General features: G+C 43.0%; 1 protein-coding gene across 1 annotated transcript in view; it reads right to left on the reverse strand.

Annotated features, from left to right (window-relative positions):
- The window catches only part of LOC112215608 (cadherin-12-like), a 207,253-nt gene that overhangs the window by 110,405 nt on the left and 70,837 nt on the right, over nt 1-26,011 (reverse strand). Inside the window, exon 2 of the mRNA XM_024374772.2 lies at nt 14,758-15,185. Coding sequence (XP_024230540.1) covers nt 14,758-15,003 — 246 coding nt within the window. The 5' untranslated portion in view covers nt 15,004-15,185. The remainder of the gene's footprint in view (nt 1-14,757; nt 15,186-26,011) is intronic.

Genomic DNA, 26,011 nt, shown 5'->3' on the forward strand with positions numbered 1-26,011 from the left:
AAGTTTCTCAATACTTTGTTATATACCCTTTGTTGGCAATGACAGAGGTCGAATGTTTTCTGTAAGTCTTCACAAGGTTTTCACACACTGTTGCTGGTATTTTGGCCCATTCCTCCATGCAGATCTCCTCTAGAGCAGTGATGTTTTGGGGATGTTGCTGGGCAACACGGACTTTCAACTCCCTACAAAGATTTTCTATGGGGTTGAGATCTGGAGACTGGCTAGGCCACTCCAGGGCCTTGTAATGCTTCTTACGAAGCCACTCCTTCGTTTTCCGGGCGTTGTGTTTGGGATCATTGTCATGCTGAAAGACCCATCCACGTTTCATCTTCAATGCCCTTGCTGATGGAAGGAGGTTTTCACTCAAAATCTCACGATACATGGCCCCATTCATTATTTCCTTTATACGGATCAGTTGTCCTTGTCCCTTTGCAGAAAACAGCCCCAAAGCATGATGTTTCCACCCCCATGCTTCACAGTAGGTATGGTGTTCTTTGGATGCAACTCAGCATTCTTTGTCCTCCAAACACGACGAGTTGAGTTTTTACCAAAAAGTTATATTTTGGTTTCATCTGACCATATGACATTCTCCCAATCTTCTTCTGGATCATCCAAATGCTCTCGTTAACTTCAGATGGGCCTGGACATGTACTGGCTGAAGCAGGGGGACACGTCTGGCACTGCAGGATTTGAGTCCCTGGCGGCGTAGTGTGTTACTGATGGTAGGCTTTGTTACTTTGGTCCCAGCTCTCTGCAGGTCATTCACTAGGTCCCCCCGTGTGGTTCTGGGATTTTTGCTCACCGTTCTTGTGATCATTTTGACCCCACGGGGTGAGATCTTGCGTGGAGCCCCAGATCGAGGAAGATTATCAGTGGTCTTGTATGTCTTCCATTTCCTAATAATTGCTCCCACAGTTGATTTCTTCAGACCAAGCTGCTTACCTATTGCAGATTCAGCCTTCCCAGCCTGGTGCAGGTCTACAATTTTGTTTCTGGTGTCCTTTGACAGCTCTTTGGTCTTGGCCATAATGGAGTTTGGAGTGTGACTGTTTGATGTTGTGGACAGGTGTCTTTTATACTGATAACAAGTTCAAACAGGTGCCATTACAGGTTTCGAGTGGAGGACCGAGGAGCCTCTTAAAGAAGAAGTTACAGGTCTGTGAGAGCCAGATATCTTGCTTGTTTGTAGGTGACCAAATACTTATTTTCCACCATAATTTGCAAATAAATTCATTAAAAATCCTTTCATGTGATTTTCTGCATTTTTTTCCCTAATTTTGTCATAGTTGAAGCGTACCTATGATGACAATTCACGGCCTCTCTCCTCTTTTTAAGTGGGAGATCTTGCACAATTGGTGGCTGACTAAATACTTTTTTGCCCCACTGTATATATATTTTTATTTATTTATTTGTTTAACACTTTTTTGTTACTACAATTACATATGTGTTATTTCATAGTTTTGATGTCTTCACTATTATTCTACAATGTAGAAAATAGTAAAAATATAGAAAACCCTGGAATGAGTAGGTGTGTCCAAACTTTTGACTGGTACTCTAAGTATTCACACCCTTTGCTTAGGCAAGCCTAAATTACTTCAGGAGTAAAATGTGGCTTAAAAAATCACATCAAAAGTTACATGGATTGTGTGAAGTAATAGCGCTTGACATACTTTTTTAATGACTACCCCTTCCTCTGCCCCCCATACATACAGCATCTGTAAGATCTCTCAGTCAAATGTTAAAGTTCAAGCACAGATTCAATTACAAAAACCAGGTGGCTTTTCAATGGCCTTATAAAGAAGGGCAGTGATTGGAAGATTTTTTTAAATTTAACCTTTGGCTGGGCCAATTGTGCACCGCCTTATGGGACTCCCAATCATGGCCAGATGCGATACAACCTGGGTTTGAACCAGGTCTGTAGTGAAGCCTCTTGCACTGAGATGCAGTGCCTTAGTTAGCTGCGTCACTTGGGTGTTGATGGGCAACAATAACAAATCAGACATTGAATGTATCTTTAAGCATGGTCAAGTTAATAATCTTGCTGTGGATGATGTATTAATCCACCAAGACACATCAAAGATACAATTGTACTTCTAAACTTGAGGCCATTGGTGATTTTAAAACAGATACAGTTTAATGGTTGTGATGGGAGAAAACTGAGGATGGATCAGAACATTTTTAGAATAATGACCGAAATGACAGTGAAAAGAGGAGTACAAATATATAGAATAAAATATTCTAAAAACATTTATCCTGTGTTCAACAAGGCACTAAAGTTATACCGCAAAAAAATGCAGTGCCCTGCAAAAGTATTCATCCCCCTTCGTGTTTTTCCTATTTTGTTGCAGATTCCATGTAATGGGCATACACAAAATAGTCCAAATTGTTAAAAGTGAAATTTTAAAAAATGCACATGTGCATATTTATTCACCACCTTTGCTATCAAGCCCCTAAATAAGATCGGGGGCAACCAGTTACCGTCAGAAGTCACATAATTAGTTAAATAAAGTCCACCTGCATGCAATCTAAGTGTATCATGATCTGTCACATGATCTCAGCATACATACATCTATTCTGAAAGGCTCCATATTCTGCAACACCACTAAGCAAGGGGCATCACCAAGCAAATGGCTCCATGAAGTCCAAGGAGCTCTCCAAACAGGTCAGGGACAAAGTTGTGGAGAAGTACAGATTAGGATTGGGTTATAAAAAAATATATGAAACTTTGACGTTCCCACGGAGCACCATTAAATCCACTATTAAAAAATGGAAAGAATATGGCGCCACAACAAACCTGCCAAGAGAGGGCCTCCCACCAAAACTCATCGACCAGGCAACAAGGACATTATTCAGAAAGTCAACAAAGAGACCAAAGATAACCCTGAAGGAGCTGCTAAGCTCCACAGCGGAGATTGGAGTATCTGTCCATAGGACCACTTGAAGCCGTATACTCCACAGTGCTGGGTTTTACAGAAGAGTGGCCAGAAAAAAAGCCATTGCTTAAAGAAAAAAATAAGCAAACACATTTGGTGTTTGCCAAGAGGCATGCTGGAGACTCCCCAAATAGTAGAAGAGGATACCTCTGGTCAGATGAGACGAAAATATAGCTTTTTGGCCATCAAGGAAAATGCTATGTCTGGCGCAAACCCAACACCTTTCATCACCCTGAGAACACCATCCCCACAGTGAAGCATTTAAGTGACAGCATCATGCTGTGTGGATGTTTTTCATCGGCAGAGACTTGGAAAATGGCTGCCTTGCCATGATCCCCAGTACCTCGACAGAGCTTGAAGATATTTTGAAAAGAATAATGGGCAAATATTGCACAATTCAGATGTGCAAATCTTTTGGAGACTTAGCTTAAGACTCACATATATAATATATGCCAAAGGTGTTTCTAACATGTATTGACTCAGGGATGTGATTACTTATCTAATCAAGATACACTGAGTGTACAGAATACTAAGAACATCTTCCTAATATTGAGTTGGCATTGGGCATGGAATCTACAAGCTGTCAAAATGTAACGGTTTTCATATAGTGGTGATGAAGGAGAGTCGGACCAAACTGCAGCGTGTCGATTGCGATCCATGTTTAATATAACAAAGAAACACGAACTTACAAAAACAATAAACGAAACCGAAACAGCCTATCTGGTGCAAACTAACAAAGAGTACACATAGGACACTAAGGACAATCACCCACGACAAACTCAAAGAATATGGCTGCCTAAATATGGTTCCCAATCAGAGACAACGATAAGCACCTGCCTCTGATTGAGAACCACTCCAGACAGCCATAGACCTTGCTAGACAACCCACTAAGCTACAATCCCAATACCACCACCAAAACCCCAAGACAAACACACCACAATTACCAAAACCCCATGCCACACCCTGGCCTGACCAAATACATAAAGATAAACACAAAATACTTTGACCAGGGCGTGACAGAACCCCCCCCCTAAGGTGCGGACTCCCGAACGCACCTCAAAACAATAGGGAGGGTCCGGGTGGGCGTCTGTCCATGGTGGCGGCTCCGGCGCGGGACGGACCCCACTCCTTTAATGTCTTAGTCCCCTCTCCCTTCGTCCCTGGATAGTCCACCCTCGCCGCCGACCATGGCCTAGTAGTCCTCACCCAGAACCCCACTGGACTGAGGAGCAGATTGGGACTGAAGGACAGCTCGGGACCGAGGCAGCTCGGGACTAAGGGGAAGCTCGGGAGTGAGAGAAAGCTCAGGAGTGAGAGGAAGCTCAGGAGTGAGAGGAAGCTCAGGAGTGAGAGGAAGCTCAGGCAGGTCGATAGATCTACCAGCTCCTGGCTGGCTGGTGGTTTCAGCAGATCCTGGCTGACTGGCAGATCCTGGCTGACTGGCAGATCCCGGCTGACTGGCAGATCTGGAAGAGTCTGGTTGACTGGCAGATCTGGAAGAGTCTGGTTGACTGGCAGATCTGGAAGAGTCAGGTTGACTGGCAGATCTGGAAGAGTCAGGTTGACTGGCAGATCTGGAAGAGTCTGGTCTGACTGGCAGATCTGGAAGAGTCTGGTTGACTGGCAGATCTGGAAGAGTCTGGCTGACTGGCAGATCTGGAAGTGCTGGGCAGACTGGTGGCGCTGGGCAGACTGGACGGCGCTGGGCAGACTGACGACGCTGGGCAGACTGGCGGTGCTGGGCAGACTGGCGGTGCTGGGCAGACTGGCGGTGCTGGGCAGACTGGCGGTGCTGGGCAGACTGGCGGCGCTGGGCAGACTGACGATGCTGGGCAGACTGACGGCGCTGGGCAGACTGGCGACGCTGGGCAGACTGGGGGCACTGGCGGCGCTGGGCAGACTGGCGGCACTAGCTGCTCCATGTAGGCTGACAGCTCTGGCGGCTTCTTACAGACTGACCACTCTGGCGGCTCCGTGCTGACTGGCAGCTCCTTGCAGACTGGCAGCTCCTTACAGACTGACAGCTCCGTGCAGACTGACAGCTCCGTGCAGACTGACAGCTCCTTGCAGACTGGCAGCTCCTTGCAGACTGGCTGCTCTATGTAGACTGGCTGCTTCATGCAGACTGGCAGCTCGGGCTGCTTCATGTAGACTGACAGCTCTGGCTGCTCCATGCAGACTGACAGCTCCGTGCAGACTGACAGCTCCTTGCAGACTGGCAGCTCCATACAGACTGGCCGCTCCATGCAGACTGGCTGCTCTATGCAGACTGACAGCTCTGGCTGCTTCATGCAGACTGACAGCTCTGGCTGCTCCATGTAGACTGGCTGCTCTGGCTGCTCCATGCAGACTGACAGCTCTGACTGCTCCATGCAGACTGACATCTCTGGCTGCTTCATGCAGACTGGCAGCTCGGGCTGCTTCATGTAGACTGACAGCTCTGGCTGCTCCATGCGGACTGACAGCTCTGGCTGCTCCATGTAGACTGGCTGCTTCATGCAGACTGGCAGCTCGGGCTGCTTCATGTAGACTGACAGCTCTGGCTGCTCCATGCAGACTGACAGCTCGGGCTGCTTCATGCAGACTGACAGCTCTGGCTGCTCCATGCAGACTGACAGCTCTGGCTGCTTCATGCAGACTGACAGCTCTGGCTGCTTCATGCAGACTGGCAGCTCTGGCTGCGCTGAACAGGCGGGAGACTCCTGCAGCGCTGTGTTGGAGGAAGGCTCTGGCTGCGCTGAACAGGCGGGAGACTCCGGCAGCGCTGGAGAGGCGAGGCGCACTGTAGGCCTGATGCGTGGTGCTGGTACTGGTGGTACTGGACCGAGGACACGCACAGGAAGCCTGGTGCGGGGAGCTGCTACCGGAGGGCTGGGGTGTGGAGGTGGTACTGGATAGACCGGACCGTGCAGGCGCACTGGAGCTCTTGAGCACCGAGCCTGCCCAACCTTACCTGGCTCGATGCCCACTCTAGCCCGGCCGATACGAGGAGCTGGAATATACCGAACCGGGCTGTGCACCCGCACTGGAGACACCGTGCGCTCCACAGCATAACACGGTGCCTGCCCGGTCTCTCCAGCCCCCGGTAAGCACAGGGAGTTTGCGCAGGTCTCCTACCTGGCATAGCCATACTCCCTGTGAGCCCCCCAAGAAATTTTTGGGGCTGACTCTCGGGCTTCCATCCGCTCTGCCGTGCTAGCTCCTCATAATGCCGCCTCTCTACTTTTGCTGCCTCCAGCTCGGCTTTGGGGCGACAATAATCTCCAGGCTCATTCCAGGGTCCTTTACCGTCCAATTCCTCCTCCCATGTCCATTTCTCCAGGTGGTGCAACCTCTCCCACTGTAGCTGCTGCTGCTCCTGCTGCTGCTGCCTCTGTTGCCTCTTCTCCTGTTGCTCCTTTGGGCGGCTACACTCCCCTGGTTTAGCCCAGGGTCCTCTCCCGTCGAAGATCTCCTCCCATGACCAGAAATCCTTGTTGAGCATCTCCTTTTCGGCTGCTCCTGCCTGTTGACACGCCGCTTGGTCCGTTGGTGGTGGGTGATTCTGTAACGGTTTTCATATAGTGGTGATGAAGGAGAGTCGGACCAAACTGCAGCGTGTCGATTGCGATCCATGTTTAATATAACAAAGAAACACGAACTTACAAAAACAATAAACGAAACCGAAACAGCCTATCTGGTGCAAACTAACAAAGAGTACACATAGGACACTAAGGACAATCACCCACGACAAACTCAAAGAATATGGCTGCCTAAATATGGTTCCCAATCAGAGACAACGATAAGCACATGCCTCTGATTGAGAACCACTCCAGACAGCCATAGACCTTGCTAGACAACCCACTAAGCTACAATCCCAATACCACCACCAAAACCCCAAGACAAACACACCACAATTACCAAAACCCCATGCCACACCCTGGCCTGACCAAATACATAAAGATAAACACAAAATACTTTGACCAGGGCGTGACACAAAAGCATTCCACGGGATGTTGGCCCATGTTGACTCCAATGCTGGCTGTCCTTTGGGTGGTGGACCATTCTTGATACGCATGGGAAACTGTTGAGCATGAAAAAGACCCAGTAGCTTTGCAGTTTTTGACACAAACCGGTGTGCCTGGCACTTACTACCATACCTCAAAGGCATTTAAATATTTTGTCTTGCCCATTCACCCGCTGAATGGCACTCATACACAGTACGCAATACTCAATTATTTCAAGGCTCAAATCCTTCTTTACCTGTCTCCTCCCCTTCATCTGCACTGATTTGAAGTGGATTTAACAAGTGACATCAATAAGGTATCATAGCTTTCATCTGGATTCTCCTGGTCAGTCTATGTCATGGAAAGAGCAGTTATTCATAATGTTTTGTATACTCAGTGTATACTTGTTTCATTTTTATTAATAATCTTTAAGAATATATATACATATTTCTTCCACTTTGACATTACAGAGTATTTTGTGTAGATCGCTAACAATTAAATCTATTTCAATCCAATATTTTAACACAATAAAATGTGAAGAAATCCAAGGCGGGTGAATACTTATTGTCACGCCCTGACCTTAGAGAGCTTTTTATGTCTCTATTTTGGTGTGGTCATGGTGTAATTTGGGGTTCTTTTTTCTGTTTTGTATTTCTTTGTTTTGGCTGGGTATGGTTCTCAATCAGGGACAGCTGACTATCGTGGTCTCTGATTGGGAACCATACTTAGGAAGCTTTTTCCCTCCTATGTTTTGTGGGTAGTTTTTTTCCGTTTAGTGTTCTGCACCTGACAGGGCTGTTTCGGTTTCGTTTATTCACTTTGTTATTTTGTTCTAGTGTTCAGTTTAAATAAAAGTCATGAACACTTACCACGCTGCGCTTTGGTCCGATTCTTCCTCATTGGATGACGACTTATAATTCATACAGTTTCTTGACTGTGTCCAGCTCGCTGATAATCACTGAAATTAAAGCTAGACAGTAAGGGAGCATAAATAGTCCCCCCAAAACAGCGATAGAAGACATATTTCCTTTGCTTAAAAAAAATTACACATTTTCAGTGTGGCCCCCAGGGCAACATTAGTTTGACACCCCTGCTTTATATTGTACATTGTGGCCACCTTAAAGTCATTTCTAAACCTTACACTTTCCATGGTTATGTTTTTAATGATTTGATCTAGTATACTACACTATGATTCTTTAAAAAAGCCCTGCAAATTGCCCCACTATCATGCCATTCATATTCCTATGAAAAGGACATGGGTCTGCAGTGTGGTTCTTTCAGGGAAACCAACACAGGGGTGTCCCACTGAGCCACAGCCTTTGTAAATACACCATGAGCCCAGAGACCACGAAAGCTTTATGTGTGCCCAGTGAAACCCATATCAAACTGATTGGGGTGTATGTGATCTTGAACAAAGACTCTATGTGATCTCTTGTGACAGAAGTCACAACACACACACAGGCACATACACCAAGAACGAGAAAGAGAGAAGGGGTGAAAGATTGAGAGAAAGAGATGTAATTTTGCTTCCATTGAAAATGAAATAAATCCAATCCATACAGTATATTCTGCTAGTATGCTGTTACAGCAACATTGGCTGCCTTTTTCAAAGATTGAAGGTCTCATCAATTGCTCAACATCATAATCAAAAGATATCTGCTTTCATTCTATCACGTATGACTAAAGTGCTGGGAAAACAACGTACTGTACAGTTTTTTGTTTTTATCTATTTACTTCGCCCCAACGTCAAGCTGTAGTGTCCACTTCCCTATCAACTGTTGTCAAGGGAATACTGTGACATTACACTATGTTCTAAGTTCTCACTGAATGGGAAGTACCATCCATATGGAAAAATAAAAACAAAAAAAAGAATTAAAATTTATTTTTACATAAATTAAATACTTTACATGTGAAAAATAATGAATTGGCCCAAAAATGATTTATTTTCATTTGTTTAATACATTTTGAATACATAAAAATATATATTGAAATTTAAAAGCCTGTTATATGAAATGAAGTGCCGTTTAATATAGACCACATGTAGAATTAAATAAATCAGATTTTTTTATATGAATAAAGACTTGCTAAAGTGCAAAAATTAAGCATTTTGACACATCCCTCCATGCACCCTCGGTGACTTCTAAGAAGATTCTAACCCACTTACCACCAAGTTTTCACCATAATTGTAAATCCATAGTTATTTTGTTGCTTTGACAAATTTGTTTCTGAAGATTATTATTTATTTAATGTGATTAGTGATTCATTTTAAGGTCAACCCTGTTACGTGAACTGTACTCTCGTTTCAATATGGTGAAACTATTCCTTTTTACATTAATTCTAAACGAAACATTGAACATCCAATATTCAAATCATGGTGGAAAAAGTAGGTGAGCTGGTTCTACTCTTTTTTGCCATTTTCTGGTGTTTTGTGGTGAAAAACTGAGCAGGTTGAGCATGACACGTCAACCCTGTTACAGGCTAGAAACGTTTTAACAATGTGAATCTTGCATTAAATTGCCCCTCCCTGTTGCATACAACAAAATGTCATTCCCCCTGTCAGAAGGGGATTCACGGCTGATTTAACTAGTAATTACCAGTTGGCGGGCCGTTCAAGTGGATTTTTCCCAGATGTGGTATATTCCCACTTCCCACTTGGTTATAAACACAGCATAACACCGCTAATCATCTACTGTAGAGCTGTATAATACCAATAATTGGAAGCACAAGACTTGGACCTACAATGTGACATATTGTGGAGTGTTGTATGATGTATAGATTTGTATAAATTGAAACAAAATAAAACATTTAATAATAATAAAAACAGCCTGGTGCCTGGTCTCACAAGATTGTTTTTCATGATTTAATCAAGAGAGACACTTACTATAGTACTTTTTTTCTCTCTTAAGATGGGGAAACTTGTTTTTTAGGAAGTTGAACATGTGCTCTTTATGACAGGATGTAAAAATGTGTAATTTACCTTATATCCCTGCCAAAGTTTTGGTTTGGTGGCCCCAAAAAATATCCCCATTGATCAATACCTAACGAGTTATTTAAGAAACCACTTTGGCCACCATGTAGACTAGATGTCATAGCAATGCATTTCTGGAATTTTGTCAGGCATTACATACATTTTCATTTATGCTAAAAATGCATCTACTTCTACTTCAAATACATTTTACGTGACTTAAATATATTTCTTTCAATATGGGCACTGTATACACAGTACAGTGGCTTTATGATAGCTAGCTTGCATGTAATTTCTGGCAAACACATTGCCTAAAGTGGGCCGAAACAGCCTGGTATGTCAGCTACTCTCCAAAACTACAACTTTTGTGGGACACAGTCATTCATAACCATTATAGTGATGTCTGCAAAGATGGCAAAAATAAATGTTATAGAGAGAGAGAGTGCATGCTGCTGAGTACAGCGGGGAGAGTTTAATAGTGATTGAGAAGAAGGAGCGGGACTTGATTTATGGCCTATCAACTGATAGCAGTTTTTCTTGCAGATAGCCATTGCTCAACATTGGGACTGTAGGACATGATCTAATTGTTGAGTGTATCAGTCTTGTTACATTATCCCCCAAGGCTCTCCAGGCCTTTATTTCCTTGTAATAAAATGTTAAATTGTTGATCTGCTGCATATAGCTGTTTTGTTACTAAGGCAGTGGTGTTTTTCGCAGCTTGTACAGACAGTAATGTAATCCCATAGAGAGCAAACTAAGTTATTTTGTAATCAATGAAGAAAGATTTATGTTTGTATTTAATGTATCAAGTGAATGCATAACAGATTGCCCTCATAAAGTGCTGTGTGAAGGGCATTATAGACCAGCAGAGAATACCATTTTTGTTTTACTGTTTTAAATCTCTTTATATGGAACATTGCAGAAATTATGCTTTAGGGGTTTGGTAGTACTCAAAGTAAAAACAATGCAAATGCTATTTATTTTTGCATAAGTAAAGTCGAATGCATGCAAGTCATTGTTGTTTTATTGCGTTTATTCCTTTGACACATTGACAAGTGAAAATGCAAACGAAGATTTTTCCTCCTCTGGCGTGTCACAGAAGAAAACAAACGTTGCTTTGCTTGCATTCATTATTCCGAAATAGACGAGAAGGCAGTTCTTGTGAAGAAGTCTTAAAAAATTCCTTTCAGAATTCCCTTTCTTCCCTGCCATTCCCTACTCCAGTAATATAACCATTTTATTTACCACAGAACTGTAACCTTCATTTATTTGGATTGCAATACAAGTAGATGCAAACATGAGGGATGCAGTGTTATGGAGGTTTAAACAGGGGGCATCTCATTAGACTTTTTATATTCAGTAATAGGGATGGTGTTGTTGTGTTATTCTGTTTTGGTTGTCGCCCTTTTGTGTTTTGGCCACTGCAAGAGAGTGTTGTCATTACTTTCTTGGCAAGCACACTTCTCTTGGACCAATTTCGATGTCTCGTCTAAGTTAGAAAGCAGAACCCATTCTGTAAATTAATTCAGATATTAAGAATAAATCACAGCAGCTTTGAATTTTCCTCATAAAGCCTCCCCAAGTTGTGAATTCATGACATCCCAAAAACGTTTTCCCATGAAGCCTTGATGATATCATCTGAGATTATCAGCAGGGCAAGATGACACAACCTATTCATCATACTTAATTTGGAGTGAACATGTCCAAGAGTCCCTCCTCAACCTAACCCATGGAGAACATTCACAAGATGGAATCATCTATGTGTAAGCAGGGGTATAATCAAAGTCGCATTTAAGATATGATTTAGAAATAAACAAGAAACTCCTAGTCACTGACCAAGAAACCGTAAAACCCCCCACAAAAAAAATCAGCGAGTAGCAGCAGACGTTTATTATCTATGCATAGTCACTTTTCAAATTACCTCGACCAACCTGTACCCCTGCACATTGACTGGGCACCGGTACCCCCTGTATATAGCATCATTATTGTTATGTAGGACCATGTCCCAGGACTACCTGACATGATGACTCCTTGCTGTCCCCAGTCCACCTGGCCATGCTGCTGTTCCAGTTTCAACTGACCTGAGCCCTAGGACCATGCCCCAGGACTACCTGACATGATGACTCCTTGCTGTCCCCAGTCCACCTGGCCATGCTGCTGCTCCAGTTTCAACTTCCACTTGACTGTGCTGCTGCTCCAGTTTCAACTGTTCTGCCTTATTATTATTCGACCATGCTGGTCATTTATGAACATTTGAACATCTTGGCCATGTTCTGTTATAATCTCCACCTGGCACAGCCAGAAGAGGACTGGCCACCCCACATAGCCTGGTTCCTCTCTAGGTTTCTTCCTAGGTTTTGGCCTTTCTAGGGAGTTTTTCCTAGCCACCGTGCTTCTACACCTGCACTGCTTGCTGTTTGGGGTTTTAGGCTGGGTTTCTGTACAGCACTTTGAGATATCAGCTGATGTACGAAGGGCTATATAAATAGATTTGATTTGATTTGATTTATGTAAATGTATTATATTAATTTTTGATTATTTAGATATTTTTACTTTATTTTATTTAGTAAATACCACATTAACTATATTTCTTCAACTGCATTGTTGGTTCAGCACATGTGACAAATAAAATTTGATTTGAGCAGCAGAGAGGAGACCTGGTCTACTTACCAAATTGTACCCTATTCCATATCTGGTGCACACTGTGAGCCCTGGTTAAAACTAGAGCACTATATAGGGAATAGGATGCCATTTGGGATGCAACCCAGGTCTCTTCTCTGCTGCTCATCCTGTGTCTGTTAGTACAAGTAGCTAGGCGAAGTGCATAAACAAGCTGGTTGTTGGATGTTGGTAAACTCTATTCTAGAATTGAATGCATAGTAATTATGTTTGTGTTCTGATGTAAATGTATTGCTGCAAAGTCTAGTCTTGATGTATTATAGACATTAATTCCAGCAGCATTACAGCCCACTCTGGTCAATTACACTCTGGAAAATAAAACAGTAAAACAATAAACCATAATTATGGATATATTATGGATACAGTATCTATACGAAGACTGTGCTTGATCTAAATCCCTGCAAGAAAAGCCACTGTCTGACACCCAGTTAATCAAGTGTCCATTGTCTAGGTAGCATACCTAGACAATGGGTCTCTCATCCCGTGACACTATTTATTTGGTTGCAGCAGATTATCCCTCTTTAAGATTGTCCTACGGAAGGTCGAGGGACTTGATCTCCAAATGCCTTTGATATGGCAGAGAATCAGTCAATTATTTTGAAGCGGTGCAGCGGCCAGGGATTAAGTGATTTTGGAGTGCAGCAGACAGACAGTACCAGGGCTGCTTTAGCCTGTGAGACTTTCACAAACAGTGCAGCACGTCAGGGCTGATTGCAGTGGCACCGGGGTAGATAAGTCAGTCTTACTATCATCCTGCCTAAGCTAGGGGTGCCAAATTACAACTTCAGCCTTAAAACCCCTCTGAGTTTAGTTAAAGGATGTCTTAAGCCAGAGCAAGGAGAAAAAAACATATTGTGAATTGCAGTCTTCATGCAATTCAGTTCAATAAGGCCAGGTGTACACTACATGATTTTGGCCCCAATTTAGCTGTCCCAAACTAGTTTTAAGATCGGAGACAAAATCCCCATGTCATTGCCTACTCAGGGCATGTGGCCATCACCGACACTTGTTTAATGTGAGCGGGTCAGAGATGCAATCTGAGAGCTCCGGATCTCATCTTTGAGCAGTCCCAGACCTGAAATTTTCAAACGTTGATTTTATTGGCACAAATGCTCGTGTAGTGTGAGATGTGCAACGACAAGTTTTTAGAACGGTGATCAGCAATAGCCAATGATAGCTTGCCAGGGAAAAAAACCCAGTGAGATGACGTTGTTTCACATCACCCAGAATGTGTGGACTCTCGAGCAGGAGCAATTACTACTAGTATGCGTTGGTACTTGCCTTTAACCAAAGCGTCAAATCGTTACAGATCTGAGGTTCACAAGCAATGTTATTAAATTCAAAATGGTGGCTAGATATTTCAACTCTGTATGGCAAGTTTGAATGTCTGACTGAATGTTTATGAGGCTGCTTTGAGCCACAACTGGTTGCTACATTTATTCTTATCACATTTTTTTTTGCGAGACAGCATGTCATTGAGAATCCTCGCGACCAAGTAAAGAATATTTTAGTGTGTGACCACCGTCTGTGCCACATCGTTTAGTGTGCTCACCATTACGTTGGCAACACAAAAAACTACAGGATAGATGGTTGTTTAACATGAGAGGCTCATTGCTGTTAGGATTTTGAATGTCGTGTAGTCTCCACCCGGCTTAAGTCTAGGAGTTGCGTGTCCTCTGTCTTTTACTGCTGTCAGAATCCTCCCTCCCTAGTAACTAGGATGTTCTGACAGATTTACAAGAGCCATAATTTAAATGTATTCCTGCCGGGTCATTGATCCATTCACCACACGAATGCTGTGTGTAGTTGCAATAAAAAGTGTCTGCCCGACATTGAAACATTGGCATAAATCTCAAAAAGAAAGACATTTTTAATTGATTTTTCTTTCATTCATATCCTAATACACTCATGAAAAGAGACGTTTTCCAAACACAACCCATCATGAGATTAAAATGGTCAGATGTAGCTTCAGGAGCGAAGCGAAGTAAAAGATTGACAATTGGTAATAGCGGGCTATGTCAAGGGACATAAAACTCTATAATTCAAACATGCTCTACTCCTGGTACCACTACCAACGTAGCTCTTCCTTCTCAACTCCATCCCTCTTTCATTCTCATCAATTTCTCCCGAGCTCTTAGCTCTATGATTTATGACACGCTCCCATGCAATTAATAACAACGCAAAGCATCCTTACCTTGCCCACGTACTGTGGGTCTGACCCCATGTACTCCTCCAGCACAAAGAACTGGTTCCATACCCAGCCCCTCTTGACTCTCTGAAACCCAGATGCCCCATTTCTCATCGGGCCCACCAGGCTCCTGGGATGCTCCTTTCCCAGACTCCCCCTGCTCAGCGGTGCGCCTGGCGGGCGTACAGGAGACAGGGAGCCTTTGTCGAAGACAAACCAAAGGAACAGTAGCAGGCAGTTCCTTGTAAGCATTGGCGGTCTGTGAGTTTGAGGTCTCCAAGTTAAAGTCCCAACAAATGGAAAGCCAGATCACAACTGAAAGAGGAAGGGATGCTGAAACCGTGGTGAAGGAATGGACTGGACACAGCCAAGATTATGAGCCGCTGGCCAGGGTGGGTCGCCTGTCACGTTCAACGATTAATGGAGCTCATCACCTGGAGGAGAGAAATCAGAAAGAAATGTTAAGCTCCTTCGCCTGTATCCTTTATCTCTGTCACCTGTTGAATAATGTTAATAGGCCCCAATTACACAACACACAGAAAAGAATGCTTGTGTCAAAAGAGAGCAACTAATTTTGAAGAAAAACTTTCTGCATTTTTGGTCAAAATGTCACCTTGAGTATAACAGAGTATGGAAAGAAATGACTATGGATGATCTTATAATTATGCCATAACAATCACAATTCTGTAATTTGACAGCTATACACACCTTTTATTTATTTACATTTTTTAATTAACTAGGCAAGTCAGTTAAGAACAAATTCTTATAAGACAACGACTGCCTACCCAGGCCAAACCTTGACGATGCTTGGCCAATTGTGCGCTGCCCTATGGGACTCCCAATCACGGCCGAATGTGATACAGCCTGAACTCAAACCAGGGACTGTAGTGAGGCCTCTTGCACTGAGATGCAGTGCTTTAGACCGCTGCGCCACTCAGGAGCCCGAGTGAATGAACACTTTGGAGATTAACAACAAATATTTCAACTCCCAGCTCCCGTCCAATTGAATATTTTATTTGTCCCGATATTATATTTTCTACCTACTTTACTGTTTCCACTGTATTTTCATTGAAATGCCATTCAAGCTATTGGAGCTGGTTTAGAATTCCAAATGCGGGTGTGTGCCTATCTGAAAGTAGAAGATTAAATGTGCCATACATGCTTGAATGTATATCTATTTTTCTATCATTCCTGCTTTACCCATCCAGGATATTTGTTAAATAATGTAACAAAGTGCATAGTAGAAGTGTCCTTTTCAGCAAGCATCACTTGATACCTGTTGCCTCCTGATAGTTTCAAAAGCTCTTGATAATAGCCTTTTGAAGTGAACACATGCCAAAGGTACAATCTTATCATGTTTCCAGGTTTGCACGGACCACACCATAGGTTAGCAGGTGGCTACTACCTATGATGGAATAGAGAAACTATGCATTTTCTTTTATCACAGACCTTCATGGTGAAATAATACATCAAAGGTCTAAATTCACACCAACCGTAAGGAATAAAGATTGCGACATAATTTATAAAACGAACAGTAGATTTCCCTTCTTTTGTTATAAAAGGGAGCCGCCACAATTTAATTGAGGATGTCTATTTTTGGCAAAGCAGTGTGCCACATAAAAACAACTTGAAGAATAGAGGCCATTACTTGTTCCACTGCCTCCCAAATCATTCCAATTACACATTGGAATGAAAAGTTGTTGTGCATCCCAAATAGCACCCTATTCCCTTCATAGTGAACTATTTTTGGCCAGAGCCCTATGGACACTAAATAGGAAATAGCGTACCATTTGGGATACATCTGGAGTCTTCTCCCCAAAAAAACTAAATAAACCCATCAGATAAGCTATCTGCTGTTCTGTGCACTTAAATAACAGTCTGTGTGCAATTGGATGTGGGCTTAGTAGACCTCGGCGATGCCCGATTAAAAACAAAAAACACAACATATCAGACCAGTGTCAACAATAACAGAAAGAAAACATATCAAACCAGTGTCAACAGAGAAAGCCAATACTGTGTTTGTTTTCCAGTGTCTCTCATTCCTCCAATTATCACAGTCCGGTATTCACATTAACTAATACATGAGAAATATTATTTAATCCTGCTTTCATATCACCCACGCTAAGAAATGCTTTACAACGCTTATCCAATCAACATGGCCATGCGCTAGTAGTGTAGTTTAATTGCATTGTGTTAACTTAAAATTTGTATACGAAGTACAATAATGAATTGAAATACCCTCGATCCTAAGCGAATATGTTAACACAAAAAATATATATATAATATGCTGTATATTTAACACAAACTATACGTTGTTCATAAAGCCTTATTTTGAGGGCCTAGTTGGTCCCTAATACATGGGCCTGAAACTTCTACACATCACTTTGAACCAAAGCTACACCCATCATTATCATTTTTCCTGGTTGGTAGTTTCCTCAAAAAAAGCAGGGAATCTGAAATCCTTTGACAGGCAGGAGTTTTGAGGTATAATTATGTACTCATTGCTGAAGCTACAAAGAATGACCATAAAGAGTACCATTACACTGAGAATTGTAATACAATGGACTGAAACTCATAGTTTACAGGCTACGTCAAGCCTGCTCATCACATGCTGGTTTGCAAGCTGATATATAATTTACTTTGGAATCCAGCCAGTGTGGGGATTTTCAACTTTTATTATTTTCAATCACATGTATTCAAGCGGTTTGCTTTTCTAGAAAATGGATACAACAACCATGTCTCTGTCACTAACAAATACAGTCATGGGTGGTAAATATAATTTACTCGAAAAGCAAGACACTCTTGGAAATATTTGAAAAAGGCTTTACTCTAAGCAGTGTGGTAAGTTAACATTGTTCCGGTGTCTATATGGGTTCACAGACAACACTTTCAGTGTTGGTTTAACACTCAGTGTAAAATTATTGTTGTTTTTTTACACTGGAGAATTTGTTGTGTAGATATTTATGTATTAGCTCAGAACCCTTTACCCACAAACAGTACATTTACGTTGAACTTGACAATCTTCAGTATATGTGCTGTACATTATCCAATTGAATCCAGATGGACAGCACCCTGAATAAAATAACATTTGAGCTAATTAGGCCCAATCATGAAACCAGTTAAGCAATTAAAAGATTGGATTTCACAAAACCTAGAAAATACAAACAAAATACTGTTGTTCTGGGCAAGTGGGACAAATCATTTTAACCCAACTTTAGCAATATATAAATGAGTGAACAATTGATTTGATTACAGAGCCGTATAAATGAGAATTAACCGAATGTGTTCATTGCCAATCATAAATTGAGTAACCATTAACATCATTTATACCATGGGAAAACCATTTAAAACACTCAAGCGTTCAACTGTAAGTTGCTGAAATACTTTATGCTTCAACTGAGCTAAGGTCTTGTTACAATGTGATGAAATGCAATGGTGCCGATATAAATGTTAATATTTTCTTGTAGTAGCATTTAAGCCATTGGATGCCAAAATAATAAACTAGAAGTCAATAATACACCCGTATTAAGAGTGGGAGTAGGAGTAAAAGCCATGGGAAATATACTCTGAATTGTTCATCAACAAAGGAGACAACTTAGTTTAGGATGATTCAACACCTGTCACACAAACTCTCTTTTGTTCCTTCCTAATGTAGTTATGAGTGATATAATAACGTGAGCACCGAGACTTTAATTGCATAACCACAACCCTCATTGACATCATTGTCTTTGATTAATTTCATAGACTTGTAACATTGGCGTCAGCGGGAGCATATTATACCAAGGTTACACCCCCATACACCCGGGCATTCAAGTTGAAACTGTCACTGCAGTATCTTAAAAGTCTAAAGTAATCTGCAAAGTTCCCTTGCAGAATCAGGAGGAACTATCTCGTTGAGGTCAGCCCATTGATCAGACAGGTCACTCCTTATTTAACAGAGACATAATGGGAAATGACTGTTCCCATAATTCCTGAGAATTTTGTCTACGCTCCGCTGTGCGTTCCTGGAGGGCGCTTGATGCATATTTAATGAGATAAGTTCATTAGCATGTGTCGGCCCTCGGTGCCAAGCCTTGACCCACCGTGTCTGCCTCAGATAACACCACGCAGCCGGCTGACAGCATTCTCACACATCACCTCCCATAATCAAAGAACATATGGCTCACCGAGCTGCTGGCGCAGATTGGGAACCGTAAGAGACTCCCTCGGAAAGTTACTAGTTGTCAAGGCCGTCGTAAACATGACAAACAGATAAACGGTATTGACTCTGGCAGAATGAAAAAAAGAGAACTGTTATTGGGTTGAAGTTCTCCTTCTGCATATATTTAATTTTTTATGATGTGGAGGGTAATATTTTAATTGTGTCACCACCACAGGTGCGTTGCTTGGTGACATGAGTGTCGTCCTGAGGTGCAGAGAAGTCAAAGTTGTTTTAATAAGGTTAAGGACACGTCTGGACCAGATTCAAGAGTTTGAAAACAAGACATGACTCTCAGATGTCTTGTAATTTTGTTTATATTACAAAGTTTGGCCATGGTTCTAAGGGGACAGGTGTCAAACACTTTTCATAATATGATATTTAGGTGTACCATTATATGGTGGTAGCTCAATACACACTGTCATTTCTGTATAACAAATTTTACCAGATTCGGAAAACAAGGCATCTGTTGCAAGCCATAACTTCACAGGAGAGCCTTTTGAATATTTTTTGTATCAGAGTGTGTTTTATGGCAGAAATGCCTTCTCAAACATGTCAACTTTAATGTGCCTTAATAACAAATGTGTATGCCATCTGTAAATATGAATACAATTGTTAAATTACGAGCCTTGTTGGTTAAGCCACAAAAAAAGTAAGCAACCTTCCCACTAGCCATGATTGGGCTGGACATGCCGAGACAGGAGTTCAGATTGGTCTGCCATACAGATGGCTTCTGTCTATTTGAACTTGTCAGTCTGTGTTGGTAATTCTGACAAACGCCGCTTGTTTAAAAATGTATTGTGTAGTAGAGCTGCATAAGTGTTGCTATCCTCTTTCTGGAGGATCAAGTTTTGAAAACAGTGGAATTAGAGTATGATAGTTAAAGAGATGGAGAAAAAAACAGTATCCGGATTAACTCTTCAAACTAAGGGCAACCATGGTAGGGCATTCCTGACAGGGAGACGGGTGCATCATGTATGATAATGTATACAAGTCAGATAGTCTAGCATTAGCTAGCTACATTTTCAGATATTAGACGTTTATAATTTTGACAGAAAGTGGTTTCATTTCAAGCTAAAGTGTACTGTTAGCTAGCTTGATATAGTTAGCTGGCTGGCTCCCTAGCTGAAGTTATTATTCATTTGCTTTTCTAGTTAGAGCTTAATGTTAGCTAGCTAACATTGAACCTGGTTGGTGAGCTCCATGGACTGTGGCATTGTGACTTTGTTCATTGTTGTTTAAATAGCTAACGTTAGCTGGCTGGCTCGTTAGCTGATGTTACGTGACATGTGTACAACACCTGTTGAATATGGCCGGTGTCAGTAAATGTCTGCAAAAAATGCATAATTCAATTATTGCCAGCACAGCTGGTTAGGCTATTTTCATCTTATCCAGAGGTAAACAAATGATCGGCCAGAGCGTCAAGTGTGAGCTCCGAGAGAGCTCCGAGATGGTTGGGGCATAAGCTTGAGGGTGTGAACAATGGTGAATGGGTGTAGACAAGGAAGAGTTCTTCACTAGATACCAAAACAGTTAAAGGCAATTTTCTCAAAAGTGAGTTTACAAGTTGATTAACTTTCAAAGCAGAATTACTTTCCCATTGTTCCTCAAATGCAATGTATGATATACCATGTTGTAGCTCTGAGTCTCTACTTTTATCCAATGTAAAAAAAACACAATTTCGAATTTTACTTACTTAAGTCTGTCTCTATCTCTCTCTCTCTCTACGATGCTCTGCATGAAAGTGTATACCAATTTGCTTTGTGTCAATCTGAGCTTGTTCATGTCAGTGCCGCATACTCATCTTGGTGCAGAACACAATGCTGCATAACAGCTGATTAAGGTGCTTTTTATGCACTGAAATCTCATCTGGTAATGACAGCAGATGTTTCAGGGTTCGACAAACTCAGCATAATGCTTAAGGCACAGAGTGAGAAACTGTAGGGAAGCTGTGGCTGGTGGGCTGGCACAACCCATACTGAATAAATATGAACAGGCATTCAGAGACACGACCCAAATAAGGAGAAAAACACCTCCAACATCAGTGGAGAGTGTAGCCAGTGCAGTCGTGTTTACATCGGCCAGACCAAAGCAGGTCTTAATATTCCTGGGAGCCTCAGGGACTATAGGAGGAGAACATAGCATTGGTGGAAAGGTAAAGAAGACAGGAAAGGAAAGGTAGTCAAAGAGAGAAAACATGTCAGAGGAGGGAGGACAAACTACCTGGAGGGTGAGAGGATGGGGAAGGTAATAAAAATGGACTAACAACTCTCCAGCCAGGCTTCATAAATAATCAGGGAGTAAAGGGCCCAAAGGGCTGTGGTCAAAAGTAGTGCTCTATTTAAGTGATAATGCCCTCGAAGCTGGTGTTGGGAGGATATATTGGCACGGATGTTGTTAACTGTGCCAATTTACATTATCCTCTAAACACCAGCTTCAAGGGCATTATGACTTTAAACACTTTTAATATCACTTTTAATGGGTTAACAAGATATTTAAATAATGATTGACATATTGTCATTAAAAACGTTATTTTGATTAATTTATTCATACTATTTTATCCTTCCACAAGATATAGTCCTGACAAAAATCTAGGCTTGCTACACAAGCCGGCTGGTCGCTGGTTTTATTGGTTCCATTGCCAGAGACGTGACCCAGATGTTTGTTCTAAATGTTCCATTGCCATACTGGCTTGCAATGTTCTTATCCCTTGCTTGCTAGCTAGCAAACTGCGGCTAACTTACAGTCAAGTCAAACAGTGCAGCCAGAACAACAACGAAGTAGCTTCATTTGCATTTGTTTAAGCTGTTTTCCAGTGACATTTACATCCATAACAATGAGGTAATGATGCTCGATTTCACCTGGCATAGAAAATCTGCTCTCTAATTAGGACAATGTTGTTCAGAGGAGCCAGCCACAACGCAGCTAACACAATCACTTCAAACTGCAGCTGGAAAGACTTCAAACTAGCTGTACTTTGTTAAGTTATACCTGTTTCTATTGATGGTTCTTGATGGAAACCTGGCACCATCCCTACAGTTAAGCACGGTGGAGGCAGCACCATGCTGTGGGGATGTTTTTCAGCGGCAGGGACATGGAGACTAGTCAGGATCGAGGGAAAGATGAACGCACATCCTTGATGAAAACCTGCTCCAGAGCGCTGAGAACCTCAGACTGGGGCAAGGGTTCACCTTCCAATAGGACTACAACCATAAGCACACAACCAAGACAATGCAGGATTGGCTTCGGGACAAGTCTCTGAATGTCTTGTGGCCCAGCCAGAGCCCGGGACCTGAACCTGATCGAACTTCTCTGGAGAGACCTGATAATAGCTGTGCAGCTATGTTCCCCATCCAACCTGACAGAGCTTGAGAGGAACTGCAGGGAAGAATGGGAGAAACTCCCCAAATACAGGTGTGCCAAGCTTGTAGCATCATACCCAAGAAGACTCAAGGTTGTAATCGCTGCCAGAGGTGCTGCCAAAGGTTCCAAAGTACTGAGTAAAGGGTCTGAATACTTATGTAAATTCCATATACATTTTTTATTTTTAATACATTCGCAAACATTTCTTTGCGACCTACATATTGCTAATGCTTATTGAATATTTACATAGACTTTAGAGTATGTCTTGAGGGTACACGGTGGGTAGTTAAACAAATGACTCTGAAACGTAGAGAGTCCATATGTCATCATGGCCTAATATTGGCATGTTGAGTTGCGGTAGCTCGAGAAGTTGTAGAGATAGTAAAGGGTGTTGTACGTGTTATATAACAGTATTAATTTTACCAATTTAATTGCAGCAGTTTGAGTAAATTACCATGCAAACATCCATACGACATATATTCCCATAAGACATTTTTGATATTTGATATTTTAATCAGAAATCACATGATTTCACCTGTGAAAAATCACATAATTTTGCACTTGAAATGTCACGTGAAATAATGTGAAAACCCAAGAAGACTCGAGGCTGTAATCGCTGCCAAAGGGGCTTCAACAAAGTACTGAGTAAAGTATCTGAATACTTATGTAAATGTGATATTTCAGCTTTAATTTGTAATACATTTGCAAAAATTTCTAAAACCGAGTTTTTGCTTTGTCATTATGGGGTATTGTGTGTAGATTGATGAGGCATTTAAAAAACTTTTTTTTTAATGAAAAGCCTATAATGTAACAAATGTGGAAAAATGTCAAGTGGTCTGAATACTTTCCAAATGCACTGTATTACTATGCTTTCAATCATCTAAAAGCACAAACATGTTCCAATGGCAAGACCATGTTTGATTTTATGTGTAGTTATCATCTAAATGTCTTAACTGTTCTTTCAACAATTTAAAACCACCACAAGGTTTAAATGGGAATAAAATATCAGATATTTAGTACTTGTACAACAATTTAGGCCTAGATTCAATCAGATCAAGAGTCAATCGGCTATAGCCGAAACCTGCATAGCTGATGTTTTTGGCGGTGTCTGTGGTGTAACTGCATCAAATCGGTGAGCAGCTGTCTAATCAGTGAGCAGCTGCTCTTGAACATTGTCACAAAGCCACACCCATCCCACTCGCATTAGATGTTCAGAATGAGAAAGGCTATATAGAAAGAATGACACTCAAATTGAAAATCATTAAATTAAATTATGAGGGTTTTTATCATCCAAATCGTGGTGTAGATTACATCTCACATTCCAATGTTCTATAACAGAACGTCTGTTTCATCGAAAAGCGCAGGAAAATCTGATCACTGGAAAAAAATATCCATGTGCCACTTCAACCCATTGTTAAAGGTGAACCGTATTAAATGAGGCCGAGGTTGCAGTACCTACAGCTTCCACAGGATGTATAGAGTCTTCTCATTAGATTCGGATTTGATTCTTGGTAGAACCGACCAAAGGGAACCGATTCCCTCCGACCACCAACTTGATGTATTGGCCCGGTGTTTTTCCGGACATTTTTTCCAGACGACCAGCTATCGAATTTACATCGCCTCCTGATGATTTTTATCGCTTATTAACGTGTACTAATACCTAAAGTTGCATTAGAAAAGTATTTCGAAGTGTTTTGTGAAAGTTTATCGTCGACTTTTTAACTTTTAAAAAATGACGTTACGTTATGAAACGCTATTTTTTTCCGTTTATCACACAGTCTTCATAGATCGATATCTAGGCTATATATGGACTGATTTAATCGAAAAAAAGACCCAGTATTGATTATGGGACATCAAGGAGTGCCAACAAAGAAGATGGTCAAAGGTAATGAATGTTTTATATTTTATTGTGCGGTTTGTGTAGCGCCGACTATGCTAATTCTTTTGTTTACATCCCCTACGGGTCTTTTGGGGTGTTACATGCTATCAGATAATAGCTTCTCATGCTTTCGCCGAAAAGCATTTTAAAAATCTGACTTGGTGCCTGGATTCACAACGAGTGTAGCTTTAATTCAATACCAAGCATGTGTATTTTAATGAACGTTTGCGTTTTAACTAATACTATTAGCGTTTAGCGTAGCGCATTTGCATTTCCAGAGCTCTAGTTGGGACGTCTGCGTCTCAAGTAGGAGCAAGAGGTTAAAGTATACTTCACTATTTATAATTGACAAGTTTTGCTTTTAATTCACTACATTCCTAAAGAAAATATTGTACTTTTTACTCCATAAATTTTCCCTGACACCCAAAGCACTTATTACATTTTGAATGCTTAGCAGGACAGGAAAATGGTCAAATTGTAACGGTTTTCTGTATGGGAAAGAGAGTCGGACCAAAATGCGGCGTGTAGATTGCGATCCATGTTTATTAAACTGAAGTAACACAAATCTAAATACAAACACTACAAAACAATAAACGTAATGAAAACCGAAACAGCCTAATACTGGTGCACATACACACAGAACAAGGACATCAAGACACTAAGGACAATCACCCACAAAACCCAACACCAAACAGGCTACCTAAATATGGCTCCCCCCCAAGGTGCGAACTCCGGCCGCAAAACCTGGACCTATAGGGGAGGATCTGGGTGGGCATCTGTCCGTGGTGGCGGCTCTGGTGCTGGACGTGGCTCCCACTTCACCGTAGTCTTAGTCCCCCACCTTGTCCGCTTCCGTGGCCTCCTCACCATGGCAACTCTTCTCAATGGACAGAGGGGCGGCAGCTCGGGACAGAGGGGCGGCAGCTCGGGACAGAGGGGCGGAAGCTCTGGACAGAGGGGCGGAAGCTCGGGACAGAGGGGCGGAAGCTCGGGACAGAGGGGCGGCAGCTCGGGACAGAGGGGCTCTGGCGGCCCCTGGCTGACTGGCGGCACTGGCGGCCCCTGGCTGACTGGCGGCACTGGCGGCCCCTGGCTGAATGGCGGCACTGGCGGCTCCTGGCAGACGGGCAGAGGGGCGGAAGCTCTGGACAGAGAGGGGACGGGGCGGAAGCTCGGGACAGAGGGGCGGCAGCTCGGGACAGAGGGCTCTGGCGGCCCCTGGCTGACTGGCGGCACTGGCGGCCCCTGGCTGACTGGCGGCACTGGCGGCCCCTGGCTGAATGGCGGCACTGGCGGCTCCTGGCAGACGGGCGGCACTGGCGGCGCTGGGCAGACGGGCGGCACTGGGCAGACGGGCGGCACTGGCGGCGCTGGGCAGACGGGCGGCACTGGCGGCGCTGGGCAGACGGGCGGCACTGGCGGGGCTGGGCAGACGGGTGGCTCAGGCGGCGCTGGGCAGACGGGTGGCTCAGGCGGCGCTGGAGAGGAGGAAGGCTCTGGTAGCGCCGGGGAGGCGGGAGACTCCGGCAGCGCTGGAGAGGAGGGAGCCCCTGTAAGGATGGACCGGAGAGACAGCCTGGTGCGGGGGGCTGCCACCGGAGGGCTGGTGCGTGGAGGTGGTGACGGATAGACCGGGCCGTGCAGGCGCACTGGAGCTCTTGACCACCGAGCCTGCCCAACCTTACCCGGTTGAATGGTCCCGGTCGCCATGCCAGTGCAGCGAGGTGGAATAGCCCGCACTGGGCTATGCAGGCGAACCGGGGACACCGTGCGCAAGGTTGGTGCCATATAAGCCGGCCCAAGGAGACGCACTGGAGACC

Source organism: Oncorhynchus tshawytscha, linkage group LG16 (assembly GCF_018296145.1).
Source record: "Oncorhynchus tshawytscha isolate Ot180627B linkage group LG16, Otsh_v2.0, whole genome shotgun sequence".
Lineage (NCBI taxonomy): Eukaryota > Metazoa > Chordata > Actinopteri > Salmoniformes > Salmonidae > Oncorhynchus > Oncorhynchus tshawytscha.